This window comes from Nelusetta ayraudi, unplaced genomic scaffold, assembly GCF_046127955.1.
Source record: "Nelusetta ayraudi isolate G7.1 ecotype Tasmania unplaced genomic scaffold, CSIRO-AGI_Nayr_v1 ptg000060l, whole genome shotgun sequence".
Classification (NCBI taxonomy): domain Eukaryota; kingdom Metazoa; phylum Chordata; class Actinopteri; order Tetraodontiformes; family Monacanthidae; genus Nelusetta; species Nelusetta ayraudi.
In genome coordinates this window covers 1,979,472-1,997,707 of record NW_027466110.1, presented here as the reverse complement: position 1 = coordinate 1,997,707, position 18,236 = coordinate 1,979,472, and the positions used below count along the sequence as shown (strand labels likewise).

General features: G+C 46.5%; 1 protein-coding gene across 2 annotated transcripts; it reads left to right on the top strand.

Moving 5' to 3' along the window:
• The first annotated feature begins 603 nt into the window (after positions 1–603).
• Positions 604–15,938, top strand: LOC142897464 (matrix-remodeling-associated protein 5-like). Of its 2 annotated transcripts, XM_076039826.1 has the most exons (12): positions 604–918; positions 1,558–1,822; positions 1,954–2,083; positions 3,769–4,010; positions 4,521–4,672; positions 5,393–8,787; positions 9,448–9,589; positions 10,057–10,192; positions 10,436–11,608; positions 11,734–11,941; positions 12,529–12,750; positions 12,867–15,938. In XM_076039826.1, exons 2-12 carry the CDS (start codon positions 1,614–1,616, stop codon positions 14,943–14,945), a joined length of 8,088 nt encoding a protein of 2,695 aa, XP_075895941.1. In that variant the 5' UTR covers positions 604–918; positions 1,558–1,613; the 3' UTR covers positions 14,946–15,938. The 2 variants fall into 2 exon arrangements, with proteins under 2 accessions (XP_075895941.1, XP_075895942.1); XM_076039827.1 differs by lacking the exon at positions 604–918 and having other exon boundaries at positions 1,453–1,822.
• The last annotated feature ends 2,298 nt before the right edge of the window (positions 15,939–18,236 follow it).

Genomic DNA, 18,236 nt, shown 5'->3' with positions numbered 1-18,236 from the left:
CAGAAGATGTTCATTTTCTGAGCAGGTTGAGAAAACCGGCAGCTTGATTTGTTTTTCTTGTAGAGCCCTGCTGCGTGCACCACCAGAAGTGAAGAAGAAGAAGAAGAAGAAGAAGAAGAAGAAGAAGAAGGAGGAGGAGGAGGAAGAGTAGGAGGAGAAGAAGAAGAAGAAGAGCACTAACATAATAATAATAATAATAATAATAATAATAATAATAATAATAATAATAATAATAATAATAATAATATCAGAGTCACAGTTGGTTGTTTGATGCAGTGAAGCCGAAAGTCTCGAGACTACTACCTCGGTGGCCCACATATAGAGCGTGGATTAGAGGAGAGCAGCAGCTCCACCAACTTGTTGCCTCGGTGTCTCCAGGAAAGCTCCTCCCTGGACAAGCCTCCCTTCACCATCGAGCGTCACACAAAGTTCACTCCTGTCCAGTCTGTGCGCCTCAGCTCCAAGCCACCCGCGCACTTATCTTCTGTCATCGGCACCGGCGCAAACGCGCGCGCATATACGGAAAGAGAGAGAGAGAGAGAGAGAGAGAGAGAGAGAGAGAGAGAGAGAGAGAGAGAGAGAAATCAACTTCCTTCTGCGCAAAAATCCTATAGTGCCTGCGCCACTTTACTTCCCAGGAGACGCACAAGAGAGTCACTGCCGGATGAGATTGTTCTGCTCGCAGAAGTTGACAAAATAGAGTTGTAGGCGTATTTCTTTTTTTCTTTTGAACGACTTTTTGGGACTTTTTTTTTTTTTTTTTAATTTATCATTATTATTATTATTATTTAAATCGCATTTCGACATTTATATATTTTTTTCCCAGCAACAACACTTAGTTTTGGGACCTTTCAGGTGGAATTTAAATCAAGATGAGCAATATCGTGAAATAACCCCTCCGGACTGTCATATACGAAGGTATGTGGAAAAGAGAAAATCGAAGAGCGAGCGATCGAAGTGAAGCGGGATGCGACTCTGCGGGAGGAGCGCAGTGGGGTTGAAAACTTCAGTCGGAGTTGTGACTCCAGTTTGCTCACTCCAGTGTGCAGGGAGGTGAAGGCGGGTGTGGAGCGGGACTGCAATGATACTGTTAGAAACACTCGTTTCGAGGTTGACCCACGTTTAAATCTTCCAACTCAGAGCGTGTTATTGATTTTAAACCATCTTGGCACGCGCACGGCTAAACGCGCCTGGAAGGTCTGTCTTGCAACCAGACAGGTGCAGTGTGTCTGCAGGCTGTTTCTGCAGTTTAGGTCTGAGGACAGATAGACAGATAGACAGTGCCATGTGTTGTACAGATGTCCCCCGTGTCACATTTGTTGTTTCTGCTGGCTGAAGATTTGCGCTTGTTTTTGCACGTGTGCGCGCGCGAGTGTGGTGTGCAAGGAAGGGAGGGAAGAAGAGAGGCGCATAACTGAGAGAGACAGACAGACAGACAGACAGACAGACAGACAGACAGATTCTTATCTGGATTTTTGGGGAAATGCCACTGCTGAGGTGCTGTTTCACTGCTGCTCTCCATCAGTCTTGACTTGTCTTTGTTGCTTCCTGTGCCAGTGTGAGCGTCGCCCGGCGCTGCAGCAGCTTCTCCTCTCCTCCCCCCCGAGGTGAACATGTACCGCGGCGTGTGCTTGCCGACGCCGCCGGCGGCGCTGCTGCTGCTTCTGCTGCCTCTCCTGGTGCTGGCGCTCGTCTTGCCGACGGGCGAGGCCTGCCCGAGGAGCTGCAACTGCTACCAGGCCAACGAGGTCCACTGCACCTTTCGCTCCCTGCTCTTGGTCCCTCCGGGCATGCCTGCGCACACGCGCCGCATCAACTTGGGGTAAGGGAGGGAGTGCCTGGAGGAAGAACCCTGAAATAGACTATAGCTGTCATATTAGTATTTATTTATTTATTTATTTATTTATTTATTTATTTTTAACATCATTGTTTGTGTGGTGCCCATTTTTGTAGGTTCAACAGCATCAGCATGATCCAGGACAACTCCCTGGCTGGACTGAAGAAGGCGGAGCTTCTCATGCTCCACAGCAATGACATCCAGCATCTTCAGGATGAGGTCTTCAGAGACATGCAATCCTTGCAGGTAAACAAAGTAAAGCAGTAACAGGGTGCTGCCATTAGGTCAATGTTACAAAGTGGATTAAACAGATGGAATCCTATAAACTGCCCAGTCTTTATCGTTTAAAGAGCCTTGTTGGAATGTCCTCTTATCAAGGCCAGTTATATTTACACCAAGACTAGGTCCACTGGCAGATAGGCGATATGTGTTGGATCTCTACATACATGCAGTAGCACCTAACATGGATCTTGTGACCTTCACGTTAGTCCATATTTTATGGGACATGAGAAATATAATTAACTTTCACACTGTTTGCAATACTCTACCTTACCACTAGGTGCTTCCAAAATGTACACATTGGGCCTTTAATGAAAGAAATTCAGCAGCGACTCAGGTGGAACTTCAGCAAACCTTTTCTCACAACACTCATTAATCTCGAGGCCGTCGACTGAGATAAGAAATTGCTGCCCCTGGATTTTTAAGCCCTATAGTGAAACATTTTTTTTTCTGTTTTCGGTCGGATGTAGGATGTGTATGCGGCTGAAGAAACTGGAACATGAGCCCACAACCTTTAATTTATTCTATCACCAGGGCCAAATGAAGGTTCCTGTATAATTTCAACCATCTCATTCTATGCATGCAGTGTTTGTAATTTAGCTCCCTTGCTTGGGGTTCGGGGAAGGGGTGAAGGAGAAGGGGTGGATGGGGGTGCACTGAGGTAAATATACTTTGCTCAAACTGTTTGACAGAACAGAAGTTTTCTGGGCACCAGTTTTTTTGTTTTTTTTTTTAAACACAAGGGTCACTGGGATCCTAAAGATTCATTAGAACTGTCAAAATATTTGGTCAGTTTTATTTTTTCTAAAGGACACAACATCAATCAACTCGGCCCAAACCTCTCTATTGAAAACACACTGCGTCTACGGAACCTGTCTGCAGCTCCTACATAGTTTCCGTTGACCATTCTTACACACCGTTTGTCAAGTCCCCCCTTGCATGATTTATGCGCTGTCACTCTTTCCGCCGCTCAAGTGGAAGCTGGAAGCGCAATGGACATTTCACAAGCAGGAGCAAACAAGGGCCGGAGTTAACAGTCCGCGCGGGGAACTGATATTACTCAAGAAGCAATTGTTCCCTTCTTCTCCCTGGACAGATGCTGACATATTTGCCACTGTGTTATAATGGGACCCATATTTCCTTGTGCCCGAGCCTCCATGTGCTCGATCTGTCAGCAGCTGGAAGTCGTCCAGCTAAGTAGCCTCCCCGGAGGGAGCGTATTTATCATAAGGCACATAGAAACATCATCCCCCACCCCCATCTGGGCTTTCAGTGGGGGCCTTCTTGCGACATCAAAACCTATTCCAGTCATGGATGGCTATAGGAACTCTCATCGTTGGACTGTTTTTCTGTAGTTTTGCTTGCTTTGACCGGACAAGTTTTCCACATAACTGATGTGTCTGTATTGCTGGTTTGTGCTGTTGTCTTTTTGTACTATGTTGTGTTTATTTTATCTTAATTATGTTTACTTTGACCCGCTTTGTGAAAAGAACATTCAAAATCCTCTCCCACTCGTCTCACTTGCTTTTTCTCAAAGTTGGAAAACCAGCATCTAATGTCTGCCGATGTTCGCGCCAGCTCCTCTGTCAGAACTCGCCTTAACTGTGCCGTTTCTCATCCGCTCATTCCGGTTTTTCCTCTAATCTCTCCAGATATTAAAGCTCAGCTATAACAAGCTCAGAGAGATTCCTTCCTCTCTGACCTTTTCTGGCCTGAGCTCGCTGCTGCGCCTCTACTTGGATCACAACCTCTTACAGCACATCCACCCCCGAGCGCTCCTCCAGCTGCCCAGCCTCCGTCTGCTGCGTCTACAAGGCAACAGGCTGCACCAGCTGCACCCTCACGCACTGTGCACGCTCTCCCTCCTGAATACATATTACTTTTCTACTCTCAGGTAACTTTTGGCTGCCCTTGCATTCGCAGCTTTTGTGTTATACCGCTGTAGATTCTGCTATTGGTACAGTGTAAAGCTTACAAAACAAGCAAACAACTTCCCTTCCCTTTAGTAATTATACAACATTTAGGGAACTTTGCCTGCCGAAACTCTGAGAGATTTGAAGCAAAATTAACTCCAGCTCAAAAACCATTATGCGGCTAAAAAAGTGACACTCATTACAGATATTAAGGAAAATATGTCCCTTGTGCTAAAGATGTTGCACTGTGTTCTCCCTAATCAGCAGTAATACAGCAATACCGCAATAAAATATTGTTGATCTGAACATGAGGATGATAATAGAAGAGATAAAAGTGATGTGTGATTTTCTCACCACTAACAAACCTATTTTACTTTCCACTCTTTCTTTGATTCATCCCACTGTTGTTCTCCACCTTTGATTAAGCGGCGGCAGCTTTGCCCCGGTCATCTAATCGTGCTATTGTCCTTTCTCTGGGCTCCCTCTCTCAGACACCTGGACCTGTCAAACAACAGTTTAACCACTCTACCCAGGGAGACCTTAGCAACAGCACCTCAGCTGGAGACTCTCTCGCTGCAGGCCAATCCCTGGAGCTGTGATTGTCGGATGAACTGGATCCTCTCATGGAGTCAGGCTCATAAAGGTGACAGAAACCCCCTCTCTGCAAATATCATCTCCGCCTTGTTTTGTAGAGGCAATTTCCTGTGTGTTCCTGCTGCTTTCATTTGGTCAAAGTCACAAGAAAAACAAAAAACGGACTTAAGGACTTAGACATTAGGTGAGGTTGGATACGAGGACTCAATTGTGTAGAAATTTAGATTGAGAATTGAGACTGCAAGGGGTCTAAGAACTCCAATTTAATATCCCATCTTCTCTGATCACAGACAGAGAGGATAAATGCGCTTTCCAGGATATCTCATTGTTTTATCATAAAACTGCTGATATCTATTCACCAGCCTCTTACCACACACCCTTCTTTGTTTTCCACCACTCTTCTTATCTCTTTTGTTCTGCCTTGAGGCTGTTTTTGAGCTCTGAAGATGTCTCAGCCGTGAAATGTGTCCCATTGATATGCCAGACTTAACCTGCCTTGACTAATCCGCGATGACAGCGTTGATGTGTGCAGACAGATGAAATGAAGGCTAATGATCACTGCACAATAATGAACTATGGGTAAATGAATGACCCATATCGAATTAGCAAGATATATAAAGGGTAATGAATGCATATGAGGAGCTGGCATGAACAATATATGACAGATGACAGCTAATGTGTGTGGATAGCTGACATGTTTGTGTAGCGTCTTTGATCTCCAAAGATGCTCAAGCTTCGGGTCTTTATGTTATTTTCTCTCCTTATCCAGGCTTAACCAAATGTCCCAGTGGCTCTCAGTGCCCACTTTGTGGTCCGGCCACCTCTCTTCGTGGACAGGCCTTGCTTGAGCAGACTGACCTACCGTGCAGCTCACCTGTCATCTCCTCTGACGGAAGAGACGCACCCCTGGAGACGGAAATCAGTGAAGTTCAAACTAGTGAATCCTTCAGAGAGCCTTTAGGCACTGCCTTTTTGAATTTGTCGGACCAACAGGGGAACAGTGTTGATCTAAGCTGCAACATCACACACACGGCAGAGCCTGAGGGCATCACTCCCCCCTCAGATCTCTCACCCTCCTCCTCCTCTCCTCTTCCTCTTGCTCTGTCGCTCTCCCTGGAGTGCCCTGTGGAGAGGCAGGGCTACGAGAATCTGTGGAGGATCCTGGCTTACTACAGCGAGACTGCAGTTCGTCTGGAGAGGGAGATTATGCTGAGCAAAGTTCCAACTTTGGCGTACCGCTACAAGCAGGCGGCAGAGGCAGAAGGATACTATCATACTGGAGTCAAAGCTTCAGTAAGAGCCAGACCGCCCTGGCTGTTGCAGCCGGCCATCAGTATTCAACTAAACAGAGGCCAGTCCAATGGGCACACAGTTCACCTAATATACTCGAGTCGGGTGACGGCTCATCCTGACCCCACGACTCATTCCGCACCATCTGCACCAAGCTTTCACCCGTGGGTCCTGATTTCCACCAATCACTCCATCACTGCCCTAGCAGCAGCAACAGGTAGTAAGGTGGAGCTACCTTGTCCTCTGCTCAGCTCTGGGAACCCTCAAGTTCAGTGGATTCTGCCAGATGGATCCAGGCACATCTCTAACAGGCCTGAGGGCAGGCTGCGAGCCTCAACCTCTGGCTTACTTATTCACAATGTGCAGCTTGCAGACGCTGGGATCTACCATTGCCTGGCCAGGGTGGGTGGGGATGTTGACATTCTTCCCCTGCGTCTGGCAGTGGAGGAGACATCTGTGCCACCTTCGGGAGAGCAAGTGGGTCCTCCCATCACATCCGCAGTTGGGGAATATGTTATTCTTTCCTGCCAAGCGTCCGGTTCACCAGTGCCACGGATAAGTTGGCTCTTACCAGATGGAAACCTTGTACGCCACGGTGTGTCTGTGTCAGGCGGGCTAAGAATGCAACCCGATGGGAGCCTCTCACTTCACAATCCCTCCAAGCGGGACGCTGGTTATTACCGCTGTGTGGCGGTTAATCAGTATGGGAGTGACTCTTTGTCCATGCAGCTGGAATTACACTCACAACAACCCCCTCTGCTTCAAGACTCTTTTCCCTGGGGGCCACAGTCAGCTGCCGGGCGCTCCACCAAGATAAGAGCTCCACTGCTTCAAACAGGGGAAGGCTCGGGTGATGGAGAGGAGGAAGAGGACGGAGCTCCGACTGGTGGAAGGATGCAGCCGCGACTTCGCCAACCTCTCCCAAACAGACGATTGCGACCTGGGCACCCTCGTAGACGTGGGCCTGTCAGAGGCCCTTTAAGAAGAGTCGTATCAACGACAGACCAGAGAAGGAACCACTTTCAGAACAGACAGAGAGTGACCCCGAACCAAAAAAGGATAGACCCTCAGAAATGGGCCGACATCCTGGCTAAGATACGACAAAAGACTGCCACTGTTAACAGTAGCCAGCCAGTCACTGCAGATGATTCCAGGGCTGAGCCGATGGGCACAGAAAAACCCACACAACTGGAGGAGCAGGAGGGAGATCATGACAAAAAGAGCAGTGAAGCTGACAGAGTAAGGGTAGATGAAGAAACTGAAGGTTCATCCCTTGATACGCCTGATTTGCAAGAAGAAGGTCTGCAGCCAGTAAACCAGGTACTCATAGAAATGGAAACACACTCAAAAGAAAAAATGGACACTGAAACAGACTCTCAAACAGTGACAATAACAGAAAACCCAATGGATATACAGGGCAATACACAAACTTACACACAGACAGAGAAAGTGGATCCACAGACAGAGGTCGCAGCGAGCCCAGAAAGACAAAACAAACCAGTCACATCTATGCCAAACCCTGGAAGGAATGACACTACCTCTGAATCAAGTGAAGGAGATAAGCAGGGAGAAAACCCTGTCCCGACTAGAGTCAGTCCTCAAAGAACCAGGCTGGGAGACTTAGCCAATGTGGCACCAAACTCCCGCCCTCAAAGACCCTGGAACTCCCGTAGAAGGATTGGACAGCGAAGAAGAATCATCACCCGGCCAAGGGTCCGACCTCTGGCCACAACCCCACCTCGACCTGACCCAACCAGCCAGAAGCCCCAAACGGAGAGACCTGAAACCACCACCAGTCAAACTGATGTTCTGCTTCTACCATTGACAGTGTCACCTCCAGCTGTTTTATTGACACAGAACAACCATGATAGGGATAGAGTAGCTGAGAGTTCTCTCTCTCCCACTGTCTCAGACACTCCAGTGACCTCCCCCACTTCTCTCGCCTCAATATCGCCCTCGCACAAAGACCTAATTATTCACCCAGCCAACATCTCAGACACCGCAGATTCCTCATTTCTTACCACACCGGCACCCACTCAGTCTTATAGCACAATCACTGCGACGCACATTTCCACCACAGAGACCAGGGCTGATGCGCCTGGCATACAGATGCACGCAGTTACACAAACAGCCTTAGGTAAACATGCTGATATCCCCTCGAGCAAACACAGAGAAGAGCAGGAGAGGAATTTAGCAGGCAAACCTTATGTGACCCATTCCTCCACTCCTGCTGTTTCCCCTTCTTTCAGCAGTGATGCCCCAACTGCCACTGCCACCACAGAGATTGCAGCAACCCCTCCACCGCCCGACAAGACGACTGAAAGTACACCCACTACCACAAGTGGGGAGACATTTGGTGCAACAGATGCCATAGTTTTGATGACTACTGTCGAAATCATCCCAACATCAACCACTACAAAAAGTACTGCAGCTAGTTTTACCTCAACCACAGCCACAACGACCACAACGATGACCTCAACAACGACCACCACCACAACTTCTGCTCCATCTCCAACTGTTCCAAGTGACACAAGTGCTGCATACTTCACAACTGCCACGACAAAAAGCCCTGAAAAAATAACACCGTCTCAAGCTAGCTTGACAGTTACCATGTCAGCACAAAGTTCTCCACCCACTACAAAGTCAGCCACAGGCAGTGCACCTACAGCTGCTCCAGAAACAGTGCCAGCAACCATAGCATCATCCAGAGAGAAGCCTAATGTGGTTGACCACAGAGGAAGGCCCGTTCCTGTGGATACAAACCTGAGTCGACTGCCCACAGACTGGAAGAACCCTGGAGCTAATTCTATTCCTGATTCGCACAGCAGCAGACCACGCTGGACCCCAACCCCTTTGCTCCCGCCTGTGCCTGGGGTGAGTTTAATATATATATTTCATTATATTTTATTAAAGTCAAAGGGTATAGTACTTTTTTGTGATAGTATTTCTTAGAGCTGGCTTATCTAATTTATTATGTGTGTATGTACTGTGTATTTAGGTCAACTTCAAAATTTTTTTACTACATAAAATACATAAATGGCTATTTTATTGCTCTGAGGTAAGCGAGGGTGGGTCCAGAAAAATATCAGAAAGCAGGAAGACACACACATAAATAGGCACACACTCGCACATGCACGCACGCGCATGTTCGTACGCTCTTTGCTCGCCCACTGTGCAAACCCTCCGGCAAAAGCTTACCAGGAACATGCAAAAGATCTGAAAATAGTCTAATCTGTATCCACATGACCTGCTGTTCCACTGTTGGTGTGAACTGCGGATGGTTTTCCAGTCAAGATAAGAAGGAAAAACATGTTGTTAAACCAAATTTAAAAACACAATACAAAATAATTTGTGCAAGGCAGTGGAGCTGTTAAATTCAAATTGAAAGGTCAGGACAAAGACAATGGTGCTGTTTCGTCAGGTGAAAACCACTAACCTCTAACTAGCAGAGTTGATGGATCTCCTTTTCAGCGTTTTCTTTTTCATTTAATCATACCATTCAGTTGCTTATAGAATTCCTGAATCCTTCTTCAGACCCCACTTGTTCGAGCCAGACCAAAGATTGCAGACCCACACATCAGGACCGTGTCCATCCCTGCGGAGAGCACAGCAAGGCTCGCTTGCGAAGCAGAAGGAGAGCCAAAACCCTCCATGACATGGACCAAGGTCGCCACAGGTATCATGCAGCTGATGTGCAGCTCAGAAAAACAGATGCAGTTCAAACAAACCCTCCCACGAATATTAATTTAATCTTCTCATTTTTATGTTTTAAACATCAGGCAGAAGGCGGATGAATACAGTGCAAAAATCACTCAGGTTTTCCAGATGACTTAACAGACCTGAAGTCTTTAAACAGGCTCCTGGAACAGTGACACAAAAAGTGTCAACTGACCTTCAGAAATCAGTCCCGTTAACACTATGCTTGACTCATTGAGGGCCTTTCTCTCCCTCGCTATATTGGAAATGGAAAACAAAAAATTGCCTACTGCGTCACTGATATGACCTCATGCTGTGCCACTTGGCCAGTTTCCCCCACCCACCCTTCTTCTCACTTACTCATTAGCATTCTTCCTTGCAGTGAGCTCATATTGACCATTCTGTTTCCTCACTGTGGCTGTCTTTTGCTGTTTGTCCTTCTCCAAGGAGCGGTAATGTCAGTCCACTCCAGGACTCAGCGTTTTGAGGTTTTGCCAAATGGCACACTTATTATCCAGAATGTCCAGCCGCAGGACAGAGGTACATACATCTGCAGCGCACAGAGCTTTCTGGGTCGTGACAGGTGAGGCTGGTCACATTTGTACAAATAATAATACGGCCATAAGACTTACTGTTTTCATTCACAGCAGCGACAAGAAGCAAAATGCATATCAGTGCATTATATCAGGTCTAAGTATTTCTCTGTTGAGAATGTATGTACTCTATAATGTATGTATATAAGTATATGCGTTTGCCTCGTGGCTTCTCTGAAGAATATAGGACATGTGCTCTGACTCAGCATCTTACGTTTCCCTCTTACTGGCAGACTACTCACTACCCTGGAAGTGTGGACTCGCCCTCCTCGGATGCTGCTGGCCAGCTACAGAGAGGTTACGACTCATCACGGTGGCGAGGTGCACTTGAACTGCCGCGCCGATGGCGTGCCCGCCCCTCTGCTCTCTTGGGTTCTCCCGGATCGTTCCGTCGTGACCTCTGCAGATTCTTCCGGTGGACGCATTACCATGGACACAAATGGAACCCTCCACATCCTGGCGACTTTACAGAGTGACAGAGGGATGTATCGCTGTGTGGCCTCCAACTCGGCAGGTGCTGCCAGCGCCTCGGCTCGTGTACACGTGTCCTCTTTGCCCCCGGTGATGCAGCTTCCCAGGGAGGAACACCTGCTCTTGTCTCCGGGGAGGCCTGTTTATGCTCACTGCTCTGCCCGAGGTGCCCCACCACCAGCGCTGCGCTGGCGCATCCCAGATGGGACTCTGGTTCTCCCATCCCAGTTTCTCCACGGCAACCTTTTCGTCTTGCCCAACGGGACGCTGCACATAAGGAAGCTTGGGCCCAAGGACGCGGGGAATTACGTGTGCACGGCAGGCAACGCTGTCGGAACTGATAAGAGAACTGTGAGAGTTGAAATCAAAGGCGCGGAAGAAGGAGAAAGAAGCCTGGGAGAGGGAAGAAAAGATGGAGGAAAGGCACTTGTTGCTGTGAAAACATCCTCTTCATCTTTGCCACACAAAGACAGAAATGTGTCCGCCCCGAGCCAATCCTCAAATTCAATCAGCGCTCCGATCTCTTCTCTCTCCCCCTCAGACTCTCATCAGCACAACTCCACTCACTCGCCTGTTAAAATCGATAAAACACTGGCGCCTACTCCCACACAACTGGCGAGCATCAACAAAGAAAAAAACCCCTCACACTCCTCACACTTCACCGACCCTAAAGAAAACACCAAAGTCCCGTCGATCATTACAAACAACACAAGAACTAATTCCTCTACACCATCGGGCAAAAGTAGAGCTTCAGCTGTTTTGCACCCTTTACCCCAGTCGCCCTTCAGTAAAGCCCACATTGTCTATACGTCATCCCCCGTCTCTGCGATTCACCATGGCAGTGATTTACAGCTCCACTGCTCTGTAACTGGCAACCCACAGCCCATCATAATTTGGAGGACCCCAAACAAAAAACTTGTGGACATGCACTTCAGGTACAGGACAGAAGACAAAATCAAAAAAACAGATTCAAAGAAGAAGAAGGTTATGTCTGATAGTAGTGAATGTGCTTTAGGTCTCTGGTGATTCATGATGTTTTTTGTCTGTGTTTGAATTTTAGCTTCGACCGTCGTCTGAAGGTTCATCCAAATGGCACCCTATCAATCCAGACGGTGACAGAAAAAGACGGCGGAGACTACCTGTGCATCGCCCGCAACAAGGTCGCCGATGATTACCGCCTCCTGCGTGTCTCTGTGGCCACTAAGTCTGCAAAGATCGAACCCAAGGAGCCACTTAATCAGATGGTGTTATTAGGCAAACCTCTGAAGGTGAGCTTATTGGAATAATACATGTCTGTGTGTGACAGTTATCTTGTCTTATTTTATTATTTGCGACTTATGCGTAGTTGGTGCTTTCTCTATCTCTGGGTGTGCTGCCAAAGGTTTCAACAGCTTCAGGATCTTTTTTTCCCCTTCTTTTTTAAAAAATCAAAAAGTGCCTCATTTTTGAAGAAAAAGAAAATAAAGACGTGTCAGGTCTGTTGTCAACCATCAGCAGCGAGCTGCAGGTACAAAAGCTCACTGGAAAATAATTTCAGGTGGGGATAAAATACAGGAAAGAGGACAGTGCTATTGTGGGTGGACTTAATATTAAATTCCATCAAAATCTAAACTTTATATGGCTTTTTTTTTAATATATATATATATATATATATATATATATATATACATATATATATATTTATATTTATATTTATATATATATGTATATTTACAATTCTTAAAATGCCAGGATTTACAGCAAAGTGTATTTCATTCGCCCCTTTTTGATAGATGAGGATATTGGGCAGTCATTATTAAAGACAGGATAGCCCTGGGAAATAAACGCTTGAACGAATGAGTTCTGCTCCCTGCAGGTGGACTGTCAGGCAACAGGGTTGCCGGACCCGGCTGTCCATTGGAAACTGCCAGATGGAACCATGGTGAACAGTGTGCTGCAGGGGGACAAAAGAGGAGGTCGAGCACGCAGGCTGACGGTGTTTGAAAACGGGACACTACTAGTTCCAGCAGTGAGCATGGGAGAGGAAGGAGAGTATACATGCTATGCTGAGAATCAAGGAGGTCGAGACACCATGAAGGTGTGTAAAACTGTTCATTTTATTTGTAAACACGATTGTAAAAATGGCTGTGCTAATTGCTAAACATTCAGTTTTTTTTGTAATTATTCCTTTACTTCTCTCCATTTTAATCAAAGGTGAAAGTCAAAGTCATGACGTCTTCTCCACCAACATTCAACAACGACAGAGGCTACTACGTTGTAAGGGTACGTCAAGGAGAGACCGCCAAGATTCCCTGTCTCTCCAAAGGGGATCCTGCACCCTCGGTCTCTTGGTTTTCGCCATCACACCGTTTCATTCCACACAATCTGGGATCTAGATTTTACTATGACCGAGTGTCCGTGGTTTCCGACGGGACTCTCATGGTGCGCATGGCTCAGAAGCTCGACACTGGAAACTACACATGCAGAGCAAGCAACTCAGCTGGGGGAAGGACTTTGATAGTGGGCCTGGAGGTGGACACTCACAACTATGGCCTGAGTCAACAAGAGGGCAGGCGGTGGAGTACGAACAATGGAGCTGGTATTGCTCATAAAAGTGGGTCAGAGCACAGCGCAAACAATGCAGGAACCACACAGTTTGGGTTTACCAACATGGTAAGAGGTCCGCTTGTTAACAATAGCAGTGGCCAAAATTACTATGGTGGTAACAATGGCGCAGCAGGAAATACTATACCAAGCACTCGTACCGCAGTACCTAGTGGCCTCCATCCTGCCCTGAGGAGTGACAATAATGACAGATTTAACAGGCCTGGATCTAGAATAACAACTCAATTTGGTACTGCTGACAGTACCGGCAGTTTGGCTGCAAATAAATCAACTGCAACTAGGGCAGAAATAAATGAACAAGATATTGCAAGTGGCAGAAACAACGTGGGAAACCATCATGCTGTTGTGAGAGGGGGCAACATTGAAAAAAATTCTGTGGCTGAAAACCACAAAGTCAATGCAAAGAATGTTATTAGTGAAACTAACAGCAACAGTGACAGAGTTCTAGTATTAAGCAGCGGTGTGCCAAATAATGGAGCTGCGGCAGGAAACCAAGGAGGTCTTGGGCTCAGTAGGAGTGCTGACATTGGGGCAATCAATGGTAACAGCAGGAGGTTTGGCGTGACCAGTAGTTCCATTCTACACCGTCAAAACACAGTACATGTAAAGACAGTGAAGCAGAGAGCAGTGAGAGGCCAGACTGTTCTGCTGCCTTGCCCTTCCCAAGGATCTCCGCCTCCTCGTCTCACCTGGCTTTTACCCGGCAACGGTGTGCTGCCTGCACCCTACTATGGCAGCCGACTTACTGTGCACCGAAACGGCTCCCTGGAGCTGCGTGGTGTAAGGGTGAGCGACAGCGGGACTTTGGTATGTGTGGTTAAAGGTGACAGGGACGAGACCAGGATACACGTGGAGATGGAGGTCTCTGACGCACCGGGGGAGGCAAGCAGTTTCCACAGGGGATTATCTGGTGAAAGAGCGATCCAAGACGACACGGGTCTATTAGTGGCACATCGCCCAGAAGCTCGATCTGCTAACTCAAAATTCCTATCACCTGGAAGGGTCTTCTCACCAGTGCCAGTGACTCAAATGCCGTTACCCAGAGGATGGTCATCCCGCGCAACACGCCCCGCCTTGGGACCCGTCGTGAGAACTGTCACCGCTCCCTTGGTGACTATCTCTAACGGGGAAACTCTTCGTCTTCCTTGCTCCACCTCTCAAAATCATGGTTCCCTTTCGTGGACAACTCCAAGCGGCAAGGTACTATACCATGGTGACAGCGTTGATTCTGGACGACTCCTGGTGCAAGAGGACGGGACACTGATGGTGCAGCACACCACTGTGTTTGACCGTGGGACATACACCTGCAAGGCCGCCGGTTATAATTCCTCTTTGGTTACGGCCATCACTGTTCCAGTCATCGTCATTGCCTACCCTCCCCGCATTACAAAGGGACCCTCCGCTGTGACCTACACTCGACCCGGAGTTGCTGTGGAGCTGCCATGTTTGACCATAGCTACGCCCCGGGCAACCATTACGTGGGAGACACCGGACCAGACACAACTCAGGGTGATGGGTCAGGCTCGAATCTATGGCAACCGCTACCTTAGTCCGCAGGGCTCGTTGGTGATACAGAATCCGACAAGCAGGGATACAGGATTTTACAGGTGCACGGCAAACAACGTAATAGGAGTGGACACTAAGGCGACCTACCTGCACGTTATATAACAGGAGAAAGCACACACAGTCTCACACACTCACACTCACACACACACACACACACACACACACACACACACACACACACACTTCCAATCTCCTCCATTGGTGCAAAAACGCCACCACTGATGACATTTATACTCCAACATGCCCATAGGAACTGCAAAATTCCAAGCAGGAGATACTGCTGAAGTTAAGGAACTTTTCAAAAAACATATATTTGTATGTATGTGTTTTTATTTGCAGTGTTTTCAACATTGTAACGTTTTTGTAACGTGTAAAGAGGTGCTTCAAGGACACGGGCACAAAGTTTTGCTTGCTATGTCTGTCTAATATAACTACAGGTACTTCAATGGCCTTGGTCAAATTTTCTTTTCTTCCCAAAATGCGTCAAACTGTAAACATATTTACAAATCAACACGGATCTGGAGTAAACATGAGTATCTCAATGAAAAAAATATGTAAACTGAGCTAAAAATGAAAATAAATGTTACATTTTTTAAAATCTTTTGCCACATATGTAGCCAATAGTAGCTAAACTAAGAGGCGTGATGAAAAATGGCTGAATGATTCTTATCCACCCAAACACTGCCTTTGGGTTTTTATTTTTATTATACTTTGGCAAATATTGTTGTATTGCCAACAATTGTATCTCATGCATTGATGTGGCAGAATAAGATGCAAATCTTTGGTGTCGTCCCGATAATGATGATTGTATGAATAAGAGTCCAGTGCAAAAGGTCGCTGCACACCTGTGCACAGAGACCACCTCGTTACTTTTATGTTTCCATCCTTCCCTCATATTTTCCCTGTGCCCTTAAGTTATTTGTCTTGTAAAGACTGTGTTGTATCATGCCAGTGTTTTGTCATAAAGGGAGAATTTATTAAATATTGTTTTGTGCCTGTGTTGTCTTGTGCGGGCGAAAAAAAAAAGGCTTCCATTGAAACCCCGCCACATTTTCACCGGCCTCATTTCATAAATAAAACTGGGAAATAACCAAAGGTGTCGCAAACGTCTTGAAATGTCATTAACCAAGGCTCAGTCATGTTGAGTTGGTTGGGATTGAGTGTAAATGAGGGTGCCAGCAGACAGAAAACACCACGGTGGAGTTGCATGGGAAGCACACGAGGAGAACAGAAAGTCTTTATCCCCGTTTCGGCTGTCACACTAGGAAACGGAGTCTTAACTGTAGCTGAGTGACATTTTGATGACATCATAGCGCGCTCTCTGGGAAACACCAGAAAACCCAGGGCAGCCTGCATGTCAAACAGTTTGAGGCACTGCCTTGCACTGTTATACACACAAAAAACTGTGCTTGCAATGTAGTAACATCATAAATTATTTGCATATGCTATGTATTTCAAACAGAAACGCAGGAACAGTGCAGAGGCAAATTTTATATTGTTTTCTTAGCTTATGTGAAAGTCGGTTGAATATGAGCAGAATACCCCAAGTGTGCAGTGATAGTGTGCAGTGATGAATGTCAATGTAAACCAGCTCTGAGGGACCAGGTATCACTTAGAAAACTTGTTCCTTGTAATTGAGAATGTTTTCCTGTGCTGCAACACACTCTGCAGCCTAACAACCATATTGAGTCTCTCTCTACCTGTTAACTACCTCAACATCTGTTCTGCATTACATCATTTAACCGCAGGCCAATGGAGAATAAAACTCTCTAGCTAAGAAACAAAACAAAACAGCAGATCTGCAGCAGTTTGTGAGGTACTCAGACCTACCGCCCGTCTGGCAGCAACAACCATGTTCGCCACACTCAAAGTCTCTTCATTTCTTCCCAGCTCTGATGCTGACTTTGAACTCAAGCAGGTTGTCCGCACCACATCTACATACCTAAATGCATTGACTTGCTGCCATGTGATTGACTGATTAGCTACCTGTGCTAACAAGCGACAAAAAAATGTACTTATTGATGTGAAAGACACATTGATATAGGTATCGCAGCAAAACAAGACATGGATGCTGCTTGCGAGGCCAGAAGGGAATAGTGGGAGACAGCTCGCACGTTCAGAAGTGCTAATTTGGTATTAAACGCACTGGCTCAGGGTTTGATGTCGCACTCTGCAGCCACTTACACATGACTCAGCATATTAAACCACCGCACAACATTTAGGCCTGTCACTGTCTGTGTGATAAACTGCCCACAGCAATTACTTTAATTTTACGCAACATCAAAGTGAAATGAATTTTATTGATCGAGTCTTAAGTATGGAAAATAACGGTAGACTAAACAGTCAAATTAGTGCTCCTTTAGTTGCAATAATAGAAATAAAAAACAAACAAACAAACAAAAAACCTTGGCAGCAACCGGGCTTAAGAATCCTCCATTTAAAAGGTGCTTATGATTCTTTTAGTGTGAGGAGGATACTGAGGCTTTGTATTACTCAGTGTCCATTTTATCTGGAAAGTTTGAATAAAAAAAACATAATTGTGCAGGACCAAAGCCTATGACTGTTTCCTTGCCATTAATGGCCACTGTGACACTAAACACACTCCAGCTGTCAGCGTCATCATGGACATCACTATATAGCTCATTGTACAGCCAAGTGAGTTGGTATACGGGACGTTCCATTTGCTGCTCGTCCAAAACCCAATTCAAAACAGTGAACAAAGCTTTAACAGCTGTTGCGATTGCTTTCTAAACACGCTGTCATCTGTTTGGGAAAAAAAAAAAATCCCCAGGTAAACAGCTTTATCGATAACAGGTGACGCTCCCGGTTGAATATGAAAAGCAAATCCTCAAAGCCGGCCGTAATCAAAGGACAAAATGAGGTTCCGTGTTTATTCAGCACCCCTCAGTGTGCCATTAATACAGCATGGGCTGAAGTCTATAAGCAGGGTGTGTTTGCAAAACGATTACGTTCTGTTTTGGAATCTGGGCTGAAGAATTAGAGTGCAAACATGCAACTGGGACACAGTCGGCGGCCATGCAGCCCCCGAGGCTGAGATCAGTCACATGGCTGTGAGCTGTCATGGCTGAGCTGGAACGTTCAGAAACCAACAGGAAATGCAAACATCGCAGCGCGTTCTCACTAAGTGATATCAAGCTGTTTGCAGATCAAAGTCTACGCTAATTAGAATCAGCGCAATGCACCACAGACTAATTTAGGCGGCGCAAATTGCCTGCTGTTTCGAGGGGAATCCACTGCGTGGGGCCTGTCAGAAAACCATTTTCCGAGTTTATTTTGGCGATTTTTTTTGTGATTAGAAATGTACGATCTCCTCCGACCCCCTGAGTTGTGATCGATTCTACGTTTCCAAGCTCGCTAACTATTCCGTTTTTG

Bases quoted from the DNA above. Each gene is read 5' to 3' on its own strand.
- LOC142897464 (XM_076039826.1), top strand. From the start codon at position 1,614: ATGTACCGCGGCGTGTGCTTGCCGACGCCGCCGGCGGCGCTGCTGCTG. The intron at 1,823-1,953 runs GTAAGGGAGGGA...CCATTTTTGTAG, and splicing joins ACGCGCCGCATCAACTTGGG to GTTCAACAGCATCAGCATGA. The intron at 11,609-11,733 runs GTACAGGACAGA...TTTGAATTTTAG, and splicing joins CTTGTGGACATGCACTTCAG to CTTCGACCGTCGTCTGAAGG.